This window comes from Trachypithecus francoisi, unplaced genomic scaffold (genome assembly GCF_009764315.1).
Source record: "Trachypithecus francoisi isolate TF-2019V2 unplaced genomic scaffold, Tfra_2.0 Contig01461, whole genome shotgun sequence".
NCBI lineage: Eukaryota > Metazoa > Chordata > Mammalia > Primates > Cercopithecidae > Trachypithecus > Trachypithecus francoisi.
In genome coordinates this window covers 4,558,900-4,574,860 of record NW_022681433.1, presented here as the reverse complement: position 1 = coordinate 4,574,860, position 15,961 = coordinate 4,558,900, and the positions used below count along the sequence as shown (strand labels likewise).

At 37.0% G+C, this 15,961-nt stretch overlaps 1 protein-coding gene across 1 annotated transcript in view; it reads left to right on the top strand.

Annotated features, from left to right (window-relative positions):
* Positions 1 to 15,961, top strand: part of FREM2 (FRAS1 related extracellular matrix 2) — a 194,619-nt gene that overhangs the window by 168,655 nt on the left and 10,003 nt on the right. The window contains exons 15-18 of the mRNA XM_033234619.1: positions 1,098 to 1,229; positions 3,946 to 4,277; positions 12,451 to 12,643; positions 14,162 to 14,266. Coding sequence (XP_033090510.1) covers positions 1,098 to 1,229; positions 3,946 to 4,277; positions 12,451 to 12,643; positions 14,162 to 14,266 — 762 coding nt within the window. The remainder of the gene's footprint in view (positions 1 to 1,097; positions 1,230 to 3,945; positions 4,278 to 12,450; positions 12,644 to 14,161; positions 14,267 to 15,961) is intronic.

Below are 15,961 nucleotides of genomic sequence, written 5' to 3'. Positions count from 1 at the left end.
GGGACGACATTGGAAAGACAGGAAATCCACTGTATAAATAAATCCTTCACTGCAGAATAATTTTTTAATGAGATTTTTCTTAAAAACGGTTGCATATATATGATTCTATTTCTAAATCATCCATTTGCATACTGCATTCAAAAGTAAATTTGCTGCATAAAGAGAGGTCATATGTCCCATCTGCGACTACTGTATATTCAGCATCAAATATTTAAATAATGCCTTAAAATGATTCTCTCTTTTCATAAATCAGACGGCCTCTATGCTGGGGCCTGCCTCTGATTTCGTTGCTATTCTAGTAAATATTTGTCTATTTTCTCTGTTTTATACTAATAGATAAGCAATTGTATCTTTCCAAGTTCTCTTCAAATTATAATTCAGCATCTTGGTCCCTTTCATGATGTTCAAATAAAAAACCCACTGTTTTCTTAAAGGAAATACTGGAGAAAGAGTTTCATGTCCAAATTCTTGAAGGTCACTGGGAGATATGAGAGAGAAAGAGAGATGAATATAAAATGGAGTATAATGTATAATACACATACTGTAAAAAATTACATATATAGAGAAAACTCTACTGTACACAGTTTGTTCTCTGATTTTTAAGGAGACTTTAGTTTTTGTTCCTAAAATGAGCAGTTTTAGTTCTGTTCACTTATAAGTAGTGTAAACATAACTAACGATAAGCATATTATTCTACAGTAAAAATAAAATTTACTTGGTTTAACTACATTTACTTTTATCCTACTGACTTTCAATCATTTTTACTGTATCTGTTCATACTTTATATTTAAATGGTTTTGTGAATATGACCATGACTTAGAATAACCAGCACACATTAAGTTACATTGAATGGTAACTATTTTTTCTCAAAGTTTGAACAATTCCTAAATTGTCAAGTGGCCACTAAACTGTCTGCTGTGATTACTTCTCACCCTGTGGCCTTCTAATTCCTTATGACATGATATAAACTCTTTGCCATGCCCTACTCCACAGAGAAGTTTAAAGTACATAGAAAAATAATAGCTCATATTTTTAAAACATTCTTTAGGTATTATTGATTACCTTCTTTTCGCATAAATATGGTTTTTTTTTTCAAGGTCTTTGTCAGCCCCGTGTACCTGGGGTAGTTGGGGCAGAGCCATTCTCAGCTAAATTGCGCTACACAGGCCCTGAGGACCCAGACTACACAAACCTTATCAAGCTCACAGTCACAATGCCACACATAGATGGTAGGTGACCTGGGTAAGCAAATCTGTGGAATTGTTTGGGACTCCTCATTACCTGGTGCATTTTCCTTCATCTTCTAAATAACCAAGCTTCAACAAATGTTCAGTTTGCAACTTGAGCTTCAAGTCCTTCTGCTTCTTTCAACTTTTTTAGCTTTGTTCTACACAGTTTTTATAACTATGGCAATGTAAGCATTCTTTAAAGTTATATAGATGTAATACATATCCAGACATGATAAAACAAAACTGGTACATAGTCTAGCTTTTATGAAAGAGTACAAATGCATCTTCGATTGTAAACTTGAAGTTACAGTAAAGTATTTGATATCTTAGTGCCTACCTTCAACATGTGTTGCAATTTTATAGCTGGAGTTTTATGTCTCTCTCAATATTTATCATGTAACTAAGACATTTCCTAGATATGTAAATATAATTTAAAAAATAAAACTAACAGGTATTATATATTGTGTTTATTTTCTCTGGCTAGGGAGCTGTGACCAGAATGTGTGTATCAATAACTTTATCATACTTCATGAATATTTTACCATGTGCAGAAGGCATTTTCACGTTATTTTCCACTCAATTCACTTTATACTTGTAGCATATTGTTCGTATTAATTTTATTACTTGGTATGTTAGTTATATTTTATGTAGCTAAGGGAGAGGAAATATGATTAGGAGCTACAAGGTAGAATCTACTCCCCCAGAACAAGAACATCTGCTATGTCTGCCTATCAAAACCTGAGATTTTCTGGGGATTGAAAGGGCAGGTGGTCAGGAAACTGCATTCCTTCCTTGATAGCATAATGTTGGTCCCTGAACCACCCAATCTCTAGGTCCATGTGGAGGTGTGACTTGAGCTGCAAAGGGCTGAGTAGGGACCCATCAGGGAAACACAGACCGATAGGAGTTATTTCCTAAAAGAAAGGGTCGTCTCTTCTGCCACTCCTAGGACTTGGCTTTGCATTTTCTGAATGCAGTGTTCAATGTTCAGTAGCCACAGTTCTGCCAGAAGTGTCGTTGAGGCTGACCACTTCTTCTGTGGGGCCGGAGTTTTGCTCCGAGTGAATCTGAGAGGAAAAGGTGGGAAAGGCTCAAAGAGAAGAACTGGTTCATAGTCTTTTGCTGTATTGCTCATTCCAGGGCTCAGCACACTATGGCCTGTGGCCAAATACAGTCTGCTCCCTGTTTTCATATGGTCTGCAAGCTAGGAATATATTTTATATTTTTAAATGTTTGGGGAAAAAAAGGAAAAACAAGAAGTCTACTTTTGAAACATAAAGATGGTATGAAATTCAAATCCATGGCCCATAATAAAGTTTTATTGCACACAGTTATGTTTATTCCTTCACATAGTAGTGGCTTTCACTCTGATGGCAGCACCGAACAGTCAACAGAGACCTCAGGGATCACAATGCTAAAATATTTACTATTTGACCCTTTACAGAACAAATTTTCAGTCTTTAGCCTGTACTTATATAATGGTGGTAGTTTTCAAACTTTTTTTTTTTTTTTTTTTGAGACAGAGTCTCACTCTGTTACCCAGGCTAGAGCGCAGTAGCGCGACCTCAGCTCACTGCAGCCTCCACCTCCTGGGTTCAAGCGATTCTCGTGCCTCAGTCTCCTGAGTAGCTGGAATTACAGGCGTGCATCACCATGCCTGGCTAATTTTTGTATTTTGAGTAGAGACAGGGTTTCGCCATGTTGATCAGGCTGGTCTCGAACTCCTGACCTCAAGTGATCTGCCTGCCTTGGCCTCCCAAAGTGCTGGGATTACAGACGTGAGCCCCCATGCATGGCCAGTTTTCAACTTTTATGATCCAGGACCTCTTAGAAATTATTGAAGATCTCAAAGAAATTTTGTTTATATGGGTGATATCTATAAATATTTATTGGATTTTAAATTAAAACTGAGGAATTGTTAAATATTTACTCCCTTATTTAAAAATAACAAAAAGAAATACATTACATATTAACATGAAATACATCCTTTAAAAAAACTATGTTATAAAACAACAAAAAAATTGAGTGGTACTTTTATATTCTTGAAAGTATCATTAATGTCTGACTTAATAGAAGATAACTGGATTCTCTGCCTCTGCATTCAATCTGTTGCAATTTATCATATCTTGTAGTCTCCGAAAAACCACACTTGTGAGAGGATATGGGTGGCAAAGTCGCATAATAACTTAGTATCATTATGAAAATAGCTTTTAAGTCATGGATCTCTTGAAATTTTCCTGGGGAACCCCAGGGTTCTTAGTATACCACTTTTTTATTTTTTTGTTTTTTTGGGGGGTTTTTTTGAGATGGAGTTTCACTCTTGTTGTCCAGGCTGGAGTTCAGTGGTGCGATCTCAGCTCACTGCAACCTCTGCCTTCCGGGTTCAAGCAATTCTCCTTCCTCGGCCTCCCAAGTAGCTGGGATTACAGGCACCCGCCACCACGCCCGGCTATTGTAATTTTGGTAGAGACAGGGTGTCATCATGTTGGCCAGGCTGGTCTTGAACTCCTGACCTCAGGTGATTCATCTACCTCGACCTCCCAAAGTGCTGTGATTACAGGCGTGAGCCGCATCGCTGGGCCTGGATGCCACTTTGGTCATCACTGCTGAATGGTATTTTATGACAGTTGTTTTCTCAAGAGATAAAGAAGTTTTAAAGTGTTCAAAATTCTTGGCTACCTGAAAGAATGTTAACAGTGATTTCGATTTACCATAGGCATGCTCCCTGTGATCTCCACTAGAGAGCTTTCCAACTTTGAGCTCACCCTCAGCCCTGACGGCACAAGAGTTGGAAACCACAAGTGCTCCAACCTCCTGGATTATACTGAAGTGAAGACTCATTATGGTTTCTTGACTGATGCTACCAAAAATCCAGAAATAATTGGAGAGACATATCCTTACCAGTACAGCTTGTCTATCAGAGGTTCCAATACCTTACGCTTCTACCGGAACCTGAACCTAGAGGCCTGTTTATGGGAGTTCGTTAGCTACTATGACATGTCAGAACTCCTTGCTGACTGTGGTGGCACCATTGGAACGGATGGACAGGTACAGATTTATAACACCTGAGTTTGGTCACTGTACAAACCAATTGGTTTGTTTTGTCACATTAGATTTGTACTAAGTCCTAACTCCAGTTTTCCATCTTGGTGGTGTAGGTCATTACTGAAAACAGGGGACCGCCAACTGACATGGTGTTAAAATCCATGTCTATTTCTGAACAATGGACCAGAATATATGTGGGTTTTGACAATGGGTTAGAGATATTATATCTATGTCAAAAGGATGCTGTATAATTATTGCCTTAAGCTCAAATCTACTCTGATAGTATAACATTCCAAATACTGACTTCTCTTCAAAGTATACACTATCTGATTTTTGTGTTTGTGTATAGATGCCTGTGATGTTGTAGCATGAGCCACCTAAAATGAGGTTTTACAATCCTAGGAGTCAGTCTAATTTTTCTCCCTCTTTTCTAACTTTCTTCTTCTCTTACTTTTATAAAATTTTCTCTTCTTCTAGCCTCCTTTTTTACTCTCCTTCCTTTTCTTTCTGTTTTTCTCCTCTTTCTTGCTTTTTGATTCATTTATCTATTATTAACATAGTCGAAAGTGTTTTTATTAAAAGCTTATTTTTATTTTCACTCTACAGTTACTGATTCTTCTTCATACTACACAGACATTCACACATAAAATACACATACACACACACAATCCTCACCCCTACCCCATCATCAGCAACAAAGTTGTTAAAATGATAAGGAAGCAAGATCTTCTTCAGGGTTACAATAGAGAACCTAAAATATGTAGGGCATGATTTAAAATTGTTATGAGTATTTGAACTAAAAGCAATGCTGTAACTTACCTGAACTAAACAAGGAGTTACATAAGTAGGTTTATGCGTTGAAGTGTTGAATGGTATACAGACTATATAATGCCCTTCCAGATTGAGCTAAAGTGAGGCTGCATTTTTTGTGCTATATTTATAAGGTGTTGAAATATACAACAACCAGTAGCAAGGAAAAACTAGATAACTAGTATGAGGTAATCCCAGAGTAAAGCTGTGGACTTCGACAAGCTCAGCTGGTGTTGATGTTGAATTGGACTCAGAGGTGGTGAGACATGACCATGGCCAGCTTGTCAAAAAGCAGCAATATTGAGTAACTTGTAGGGATTGCTAAAAATGCCAATAGAAATAGCAATAGAGAGGCAGTATAAGATGGTGGAATCTGGATATTAGAATCAAGCAAATGCTGACCAAAATTTGGCTCTGATATTTTCTAGCTATATGTCTTTGAACAAGTTACTTAAACAATTATAAGTGTTTGTCCTGTAGATTCCTCTTTCCTAACCTGTTTTTGCCACCTGAAAGAAACATGGAAAAATAAAGATTCAATCCCCATAAGAAAAATAAAGGCTCATGTTAACAAATCTACCTTAGCCTTTTTCTTTATAGATCAGGTATCTCTAGTTCCTTCAGGTCTTCTATACAAAGCTGCTTCCAATCCTTTACTAAATTATTTCTATTTCCTTTCTGGTTGCTTTTCTCTCCGATTCTTGCTTACATCACAGCATCTATTGGCATAAACAAAACTGGATATAGAAATAGGATTACATCGTAGTTCTCATTCCTTTTAAAATCACTTCATACACCAGGCGCGGTGGCTCCCACCTGTAATCACGGCACTTTGGGAGGCCGAGGCTGGCGGATAACCTGAGGTCGGGTGTTCAAGAGCAGCCTGACCAACATGGAGAAACCCCGTCTCTACTAAAAAAAAATACAAAAATTAGCCGAGTGTGGTGGCGGGCACCTGTAACCCCAGCTACTCAGGAGGCTGAGGCAGGAGAATCACTTGAACCCGAGAGATGGAGGTTGCAGTGAGCCAAGATCGCACCACTGCATTCCAGCCTAGGTGACAGAGCGAGACTCCATCAACAAAAAAAAAGAAAAAAAAAAAAAAAAAAAACATTAGCCGGGCATGGTGACGCATGCCTGTAATCCCAGCTACTCAGAAGGCTGAGGAAGGAGAATAGCTTGAACCGGAGGCAGAGGTTGTGGTGAGCCGAGATCACGCTATTGCACTCCAGCCTGGGCAACAAGAGTGAAACTTCATCTCAAAAAATTTTTTTAAAAATTAAAAAAAAATCACTTCATGCTATTGAGCTTCTCTGCGGATCTCATCTAGTTCATAGTCTGTTTTTACCTTTAACAATGTTTTCTATCTTCTCCACAAAGTGGCAGCACTTCTCCATCTTTTGTACATGTTACCCAGATAGCGTTTTCTATCAATAATAAAAACCCTACACTTGCCTGCCTAAGCTTTATCCTATGATATCTGTCCACTTTTTTAATGTAGCAAGGCTGTTTTATTTTGAATGCAAAGCACGCCCTCTACTGTGTTCATTCTTCAAATCAAATCTTACTCTAAAATTTAGATTAGCTAAAGTGACTATACTTTGCTAAGTTTTTTAAATTCCAGTTCCTGTATCCAATTATTTATGTTCAGTATTTTTTTTCTTCCTGTGACTTCTGCCAGCTAGAAAAGTCATTACTCTGCTTCTCTATTGGAGCTGACAACGATTCTACTCCATTAGGTGAAAATCAGCAATTGCAGGTTTTCAGTTAAGTTTTGCCTGTTAGAAAAGCTTACGTTCCATATTAGGAGAGAGTACAATATAAGAATTACAACATAATTCAGTTCTTAATAGTTTGCGCTACTTTCTTAAGGAAGATGGCTAACTTGTATGAGTTCCTTCTGAAAGACTTCTTCTGCTTTTGCATTGTTAAACATAAATTTAATAGCATAACCATGATGATCAATATCAGAGTGATGACCAGATTCAGAGTAAATCATTGAGATTTTAGGATCTTGTTATAAAATTCTAAAATCCTTATTGTAAATTAAATGGTAATAGAATTTAATAAAACATGTTGCTTACTCTCTTGGAGTGAAGCTTGAGATATTGTGTTAATCAGGGTTCTCCCCAGAGACGGTATAGGTAGATGAGAAGGGATTCCTTGTGAGACTTAGCTCTCGAGATCATAGAGACTGAACAGTTCCATGGCAGGCCATCTGCAAGATGGAGAACCAGGGAAGCCAGTGGCGTGGCCCACTCCAAGATGCCAAAGGCCTAAGAACCCAGGTAAAGTCCCCAAGTCTGAACACCAGAGAACTTGGAGTTCTGATATCCAAGAGAAGGAAAAGAAGAGCGTCCCAGCTCCAGGAGAGAGAGAGAATTCACAGCAATCCTTTGAGATATAAGTACTCTTTTTGCCCTTTTCTTTTCCTTTTTTGTCTGTCTAGGCCCCAGCCAGTTTGGTGGTGCCCACCCACACTGAGTGAGGATGGGTCTTCCTTACTCAGTCCACAGATTCAAATGCCAATCTTTTCTGGAAACACTCTCATGGAGACACCCAGAAATAATGCTTTACCCACTCTCTGAGTATCCCTTAATCTGGGAAAGCTGAAACCAAAAATTAACCATCACAGATGGCCATCCCATTTTCTTCTACCTTCTTCCTTGAGGTTAAGCTTCTACTTTTCCCCTTGCTGTTGATATTCTCCTACACCCTCACCTCAACATACACACATATATGATTTACACATAGGTGAGGTAGAAGAAATTCAACCCTCTGAGATATTGCCCTAATTTTCCTCCATTAGCTTTGGCTTATAATGAAGAGAACAAAATAATAATAGTACTAACAATAACAGCAACGACAATGATAATTGTAATAGCTTACATTTATTTATCGTTTACTACATGCCTGCCATTCTTCTAAATACTTTGTATATTTCAACTCATTCTAGCCTCAGAACAACCCTTTGAGATAAGTACTATTTTTGCCTTTTTTCTTTGTTTTTTTTTCTGTTGTTGTTGTTTGTTGTTTGTTTACAGATTAGGAAGCTGAAGCAAAGAGAATTCAAATAACCAGCCCAGGTTCATGTAGCTTATAAACTTCAGCTGTTAAACACATCGTAATGCTTATCTGGGCGTTAAATTGAATGTGAGTGAATGTGAGGAATGGATATGGTCACAGATTCAATTGCAAGAAACGCAGATGAACTTTTTCCTTTGTTCTTGGTACAAATATGCTGCCTGACAGCGTTCATGAAAATACATGCCAGATTACATCCACACCCTCTGTTTGTAAAACGGTGCAAATCCATGTCCTAATAACAGTGGTCAACAGCTTCATCTGAATACAGGCAGATCAGTGTTGAATGCAAGCATATTTCATGAGATGGCACCTGAAGGAAAGCAAAGTAAATGCTTGGTAAATTCTACTTTACACTCTATTTTAGAATGTCATGAGGGCCTTCCAAACTTTTGCATTTCAGCATTAAGGATGGAAAAATGGAGAAAAATAAAAAGCAAACCATCAGCACAGACTCCATGTGCTTGTGAGAGGCTTCGTGGTTTTATTGACCACCTCAGCAAACAGCCCCTGCAGCAAGCCAGTGCTGACCCACGTCTGTTTGTCCTCAGTCCCACAGAGCCCAGGCCAAGCGCCTAGCAGACATTACTTGCCCTCCTCCAGTCCTTCCCAAATTTGGCATCTTAGCTCAAGGTAATCACTGTGCAAACACATTTTATCAACTGGTAATTGCTTTTGCTAGGAACAACATGATAGATAATTGATTTTTTACATGTGTTCTTGTCGCTAAAGCTACTACCATAAAATATTGTCAAGTTCCTGCATTTTTCTTTGTAAATGAAAATCTAACCCACTCTGTAAGGGTTTTCTGCCTTCTCCAACCTCCCAATTCAGATGATTTATCTTATTAGTTAACAGGAGAGTTATCTGTTAACAGCAATGAAGTGTGATTGACTTTTATGCAGCTAGGCTACATCTAGCTTCAGCTGTTATTAAAACTATATCTGATGTTGCCATCTCATTTATTTGTATGTTCATTCATTAAAGAAATATTCAGTGAACACCTACTCTGTGCCAGGGAATATACCAAGTGCTCATGAGGACACCAGACAAGAAGCTTACAGAGCAACAAAGTAGTCAGATCATCACTCATAAAAGTGAAGAATTTTACTTGCCGAGAAAAACAAATTTGGAATTTCTCTAATGATATTTGACTCTAAAATGATTTTATTAGTTTCTAAAATATAAACACAGATAAATAGCAGGAAAAGCAAAATAGAGATGAATTAAATAAATGATTCCACTCTACCTTTATGTGTGACACGTATTTTGTAAACAAAATGTAAAGTTGTTTGGGTACACAATACAAAACACTTCAGAGGCAAAATGGTTATTAAAGCTAAATTAAGTTCTTAGAACTATTGAATAGTTTGGTAGCTTTTCTCTTGAAACCAATTTTTTAAAATAATTGAAGACTGCAGATCATTTGACCTTTTATTGTCCTGGCTCGCTGTTTTGCAACGTAGAATCTTAACTCTCCCATTTGTAAGGTAAACAGCGACTGATGCCATTGTTCAATGTGCATGAATAAGCTATAGAAATGCAACCCCAATCATAGTTTTCACTTAAAACATGAAATTATAATGTACTTATGAGAAGACATAGCATAATTTTGGAAAAGTAAACAAATTTTCTTAGTTGCTTTGAGGAATAATTATGCCTCTTTTTTACTGTGCATTTGATTTAGAAATATGAAACTTTGAGGCTGGAACATACTGAAGAGGTCATTTTTCCATCCCACTGTTTTATACTTTGTACACTGATTTTCTTTTATATGTAAGCCACTCTAAATTATTTTGCAAGAGATATACTTACCCCAGTGTGTAGCAGAATAAATTTGACAGTGTGTTACTTTTTCCATGATATTTGCATTTTACACTTTACTTTTAAATATGGAATTTAAAGTATTGCTTGCCTTTGATGAAGAAACTTCAAACAGCAATGAGGACATATGAAATCACTCATTGTGTCTCGGTTTTGTTAAGATTTGACAGATATTTCTTTCATTATAAACAAATACCTTGAAAAGTCCTGTGAGATAGGCTGAAAGAAAATTAAGTGCTTTTTAAGTTGACATCTAAAAGTTGAATGATTGCATTGCACTCTTCACTTTTGAAGAAGGTAGGTGATCTAGATGGTCAAGGTAGCTTCGTTTAGGCTCCAGTTCCTCTAGGTAGAGATTCTAAGTAGACAGAAAGAAGACCTAGCCATGGGTACTAAGAAAATGCAATGGAATGCTGATTCTGTGTCCAAAAATGATCAAACTCTAGTTTACCACAACATCAAATAAAATCAAACAAGAATTAGTCGGGGAGCTGTGCTCCAAGTAACTTATTCTTAGGAAGTGAATATTAGTAATTCCCTCCAAAATAGCATACTCAGTAACATTTGATGGATAGAGTATAATATTGGAAAAGAGTATTCTTAGCACCTATAAAGTTTAATTGGGAATCTATGCCTAAAGCCTAATTATTTTTTAAAATCATGGTTTATTAAAAGTGTAAGGTAAAATATTAAGGACTAGTGGCATATGGATTGACTTAATCACTGTCCATTTCACTGCACTTCAAAATCAATGGCTCAATGAAGTAATAACAGCTGCCCATAGAAACTACTGTCTCAAAGGACTTTTAATGAAAAGCACCTCTCCCGCTGGCCAGGCTAGCAGGTAGTAGGGACTGCTAGCTACTATACTATACAGTTAAGAATAAAATCACTTGTTTGGTTGATGGTTCTTTTCTATGTATTTTTATTAGGGATTCAGGTCATTATTTTTGTGACATGAGCAGTTTACTTTTAACTTTATAAGAATGTTCTAAATTATAGTTCTCGTGGTTTAAATTATTTGCTAACTTATGCCTATGATTCTTGTTGTGAGCTCAGTGTGGAAGGAGAACTAGACCATTATCAGACAGCCTGACTGAAACTTCTATGGAGTGTGATCTGACCTAAGTCCTTTCCTCTTGTGTAGAAGAGGCTGGTTGTATTTGTCCTACTATCGTACAGAGCTATTTTGAGAATTAAATATGATAACCTTTGTTAGATGACCTTAGGACTGCCTTCATCTTTGTTTGGAATACGATGCAGTATGACAGAATAGGAAAAAACATGGGCCAGAAGCTGAGTTCTGATCTTGTCCGAGCCATTCAGGAGGCTTCGAGAATACTGCGGGACATGTGCCTTTTTCCTTTGAGTCTTAATTTTATCTTCTTTTCTTTCTATCTGTCATCCACTGACTATCCAACTATCCATCCATACATGCAAATATAATTATGGTGGAGACTGAAAATATTAAATAGTGTTTATTGAGAAACTAGTACAGTTTCTGAAATGTAGTAAGTACTCAATAAATAAATATTAGTTTATCCTCCACTATTCCCAACCCATCTACTAAATACCAGAAAGAGGAAAACATAAAATTCAAGGCAAGACACTTCATTTCAACTAATTATTCTTGAGATATTATAAATGTTACACATCATTAGTAAATATATTTGCTTCCAGATCTATGTTTCATATTCCTTTAATAAAAAAGTAGCTCATAGCAGCATTTTTTATAATAGCCAAAAACTGGAAACAACCCAAATGGCCGTGAAGTGATAAACAGATAAATGAAATGTAATGCGTGCATGCAATGGGATACAATTCAGTAACAGGGGAATGAAGTATTGAAACGTGCTCCAACATGGATGCACCTTGAAAACATTACGCTAAATGAAAGAAATCTATCACAAAAGACCACATTTTGTATGATTCCATTCATATGAAATGTCCAGGATAGACAAATACGTAAAGACCTAGTGGTTGCCAGGGACTGGCGGGGAGGAGGGATTAGGGGGTGACTGCTAATAAGTACAGGCTTCCTTTTGGAGGCGATGAAAATCTTCCAAAATTGATTGTGTTGGTTGCACAACTCTTGAATATACTAAGAACCATTGAATTGTTTACTTTAAATAGGTGAATTATATGGTATGTAAACTATCTTCATAAAACTGTTCTAAAGTGAAGAGGATTTTGTAAGTATAGTATGCTCAGAATAATGCACTGTCTTAAGGATTTCTGGTACATATCCTTTGTTGCCAATAAAGGTGGTTAAGTAACAACTATTTAATCGATCCAAAATTAAGTGAGGGAAAAACCGTGTTATAAAATGCTGTCATTTCCTCTTCTCAGGGATTACTCAAAATCTTCAGTTAAGCGAAAGGAGACAATGGCTTGCACAAAATGAGGCTCATTTAGTTAACACTGAGTCATGTTGATAGACGGAATTTTATTGTTTTAGGTCCTAAACCTAGTGCAGTCCTATGTGACCCTTCGAGTCCCTCTGTATGTTTCCTACGTATTCCACTCCCCCGTGGGGGTAGGAGGCTGGCAGCATTTTGACTTGAAGTCAGAGCTTCGTCTAACTTTTGTGTACGACACTGCCATCTTGTGGAATGACGGAATTGGCAGCCCCCCAGAGGCTGAACTTCAAGGTGAGTTCCAAAGACTTGGAACACTCTATAGTTTTGTAACCTATTTAGATTATTTAAGAGGATTTTTTTGCCATTGCTAAAAATAGTACAAGCAACTTTCAGTAGATTTTCTTTTTCTATTCTATAATAAGATAATTTCACCTTTTTCATCAAAAAAACTTTAAATCATATTAGGGCTTTAAATTTGTGTAATATGGGATTATTAAATATATTTCATGCATATTTTATCCTTGTGATCTATTTTAGGTGATTAATTATTTATGTGTTACATAACACAACATATATATTTTTCTGGATTCTAGAAAATGGATAGAGGAAGCTCTGACGAAAACAAGAAATGACCAAGGGAAAAAGTTACACATTTTTATTTCAGAAAAAAAGAAGTGCATTTAAATTAAATACAAATCATGGCCTGAATTCTAGTCATGACTCTACAACTAACTAGCTGTGAGATCTCAAGCATATTGCTTAATCTTTCTGGGACTTAATTTTTTCTGGATGATACACAAAACTTCTAATATCTCCTTCTGATTACTCTGGGATACTTTAGCTGAATGTCTGCAAACTCTGTGAATGTCACTAGCTCAAGTTCGCAAGCATTTGCAAAACTTGGTTTCAATCTCCATGTTAGACTCATAGTTCAAAGTCCACAAGCATCAATCTAATAAATCCATTAGTAGGATGCGTGCTTCTTCTTTTTCAGACATATATTACTGTTCTGATTCCACAAACATCCGCAGTGTCATGCCAGTACTACATTTTATCAGCCAGCAGGAAAACAGAGTTAATTGTACACCTCAAATGTAAATCTACTCTCTTAAGCGGATTAAAACCTATTTATGCTCTGTTCATTATGTTGTTGTCTTTTTTCTCCGTGTTTCATTTTGAATAGTTTCTATTTTAGAGCTATGTGACAGGTAATATGATCTCCCTGAGTTATGATTCCTAATTATTTCAAATGTTTTAAGTCCATGTCTTGTTTTAGAAGATGTATATTTAAGTTAATCTTAATGAGGATTTTTCTGTGGTTCCCAACCTCCACATAGGATCTGTTTGCTTCTGATTTCTGGAGCCAAATTTTATCAAACTGCTAAGTTTCTTGGGAAGGCTTCAGAGCTTTCTTTAAGTCCATAAAATTAGGAATAATTCTAGATAACTCAAACCTATTTGTATTTACATGTCCGAATCTCCATCATTTTGACAATTTTGTAATGCCTCTCAATTTACAGCTTCATTTTTGTAAATTCAGATTAAAAAAAAACTTGATCTATTTTAATTAATCTGTGTATTTCATAGTGACTTCACTCATGTTACTTAACAATTCATTTTTGCTCCCTTTTCTGCTTAGAAAAGAAAATGAAGGTACTTCTGCCTCCATTATTCAGAATTCTTCTGATAATACGCTTTGCCCAGAATGCTTAAAGACAAGTCAAACGTGAATTAATTTTTGGAAGGAATCCGTATATAAGAGGTCTCTGGCTACATATATTGTCATTCTTGGTACTTTCTCCATCATAGGCTCTCTCTATCCAACCAGCATGCGCATCGGTGATGAGGGGCGCTTGGCCGTGCACTTCAAGACAGAGGCTCAGTTCCATGGCTTATTTGTGCTGTCACATCCTGGTAAGCCCTGTTATCTTTTAACAACCACTCATCACACAAAATTGAGGTAGACTTTCCATCTTCACACATTTCAGCGTGCTTCCCTGTTACCACTGAAGCCCTTAATCTCAAATGAATTATACATGTTCAATTGTCTCCATGAGGGCTTGATAATTGTTCAGCTTCATCTCATAATCCACAAAATTATCATTATGCAGACTCTCAGAGAAAATGCAAAATAATAAGAGTAAAATTAAAAGGAAACCCTATTGAGTTCATTTTAAGTAAAGTTTTCCTTAAAGAGCATACGAATAATGATTTCTTTCTCTGCTTTGCTTCCATTGTGCAAATTGAATTGCAGATGATTCATTCAGCAGGCAGTTCTCTTTTCACAGCTTTTTCCTAGGTACTGTGAGAAACCCTTTTAATAGGGTCAGAAGAGGTACTTCACTTTCATATTTACGTTTTGGACATGTTAATTATGTTTAATAAGTATTGGCTATGCAATTTTACTAACTGTGATGCACCGTGCTTTGAATATCAATAAGGCAGATAAGGCAGCAGTCGGTAAAATCCCACGTCTAACTTCATTTGTTTTTTTTTTTTTTTAATAAGGGACATTTCACTAGAAAGAGCTTATTTTTTATTTGACTCTCCATATTACCAATTTAGTAACATGGAGAGTCAAATAAAAAATAAGCTATTTTTCTGCCAGCTTATGTTAGATTGGGAAAGGGGAAATAGTTCACTCAACATCTTTTTTTTTTTTTTGAGATGGAGTCTCGCTCTATCGCCCAGGCTGGAGTGCAGTGGCCGGATCTCAGCTCACTGCAAGCTCTGCCTCCTGGGTTTACGCCATTCTCCTGCCTCAGCCTCCCTAGTAGCTGGGACTACAGGCGCCTGCCACCTCGCCCGGCTAGTTTTTGTATTTTTAGTAGAGACGGGGTTTCACCGTGTTCGCCAGGATGGTCTCGATCTCCTGACCTCGTGATCCGCCCGTCTCGGCCTCCCAAAGTGCTGGGATTACAGGCTTGAGCCACCGTGCCCGGCCCACTCAACATCTTTATATCCTTTCTTTTTCTGGGCTGAACTCTAACAAAAGAGAATAGAGCTAAATAATTAGGAAGAGAAAGAGGCTTCGTTGTATTTTTATGGAACTGAGCTACAAGAAAGAAATAATCCAAAAAAATCATTTTGCTTTATTGTATTTGACAGTTCTAGAAAATGAGGATTTTCTGGTCTATACAGTTTTCTTCTACATGCCTACCTTTCTAATAAACTGAATCTTTGTGTAGCCATGATGGCTGGCAATCTAAGTAAAATTAGACTCCATTCATAAATTGGGTTTGCCCAGCTGTGTGGATACTAATAGACTATTTTAAGTTCAGCTCATAGCTTCGGTGTACAATAAATGCATTCACATCACCCTTCATTGTGCTGCTCTGACTCCCCAGAAAGTAGCTCTGAACAATCTGAGTGTTTCTGTACAACTATCTTTTGACAGAACTATAGAGCAGAAACAGCACTGAAGTGGGAATCAGAAAGTCCCATCCTAGCTGTGTGATCTTTGGAAAGTCACATATTCACTCACAGCCCAGTTTCTTCATCTGTCAGAGGAGGATAATTATACCAACCATGACTGCTTTGCAGCCTTCTTACAAAAACGAAGCAAATAATGTATGATAGTGTATTTTGAAAACTCTAAACTGTTACGCA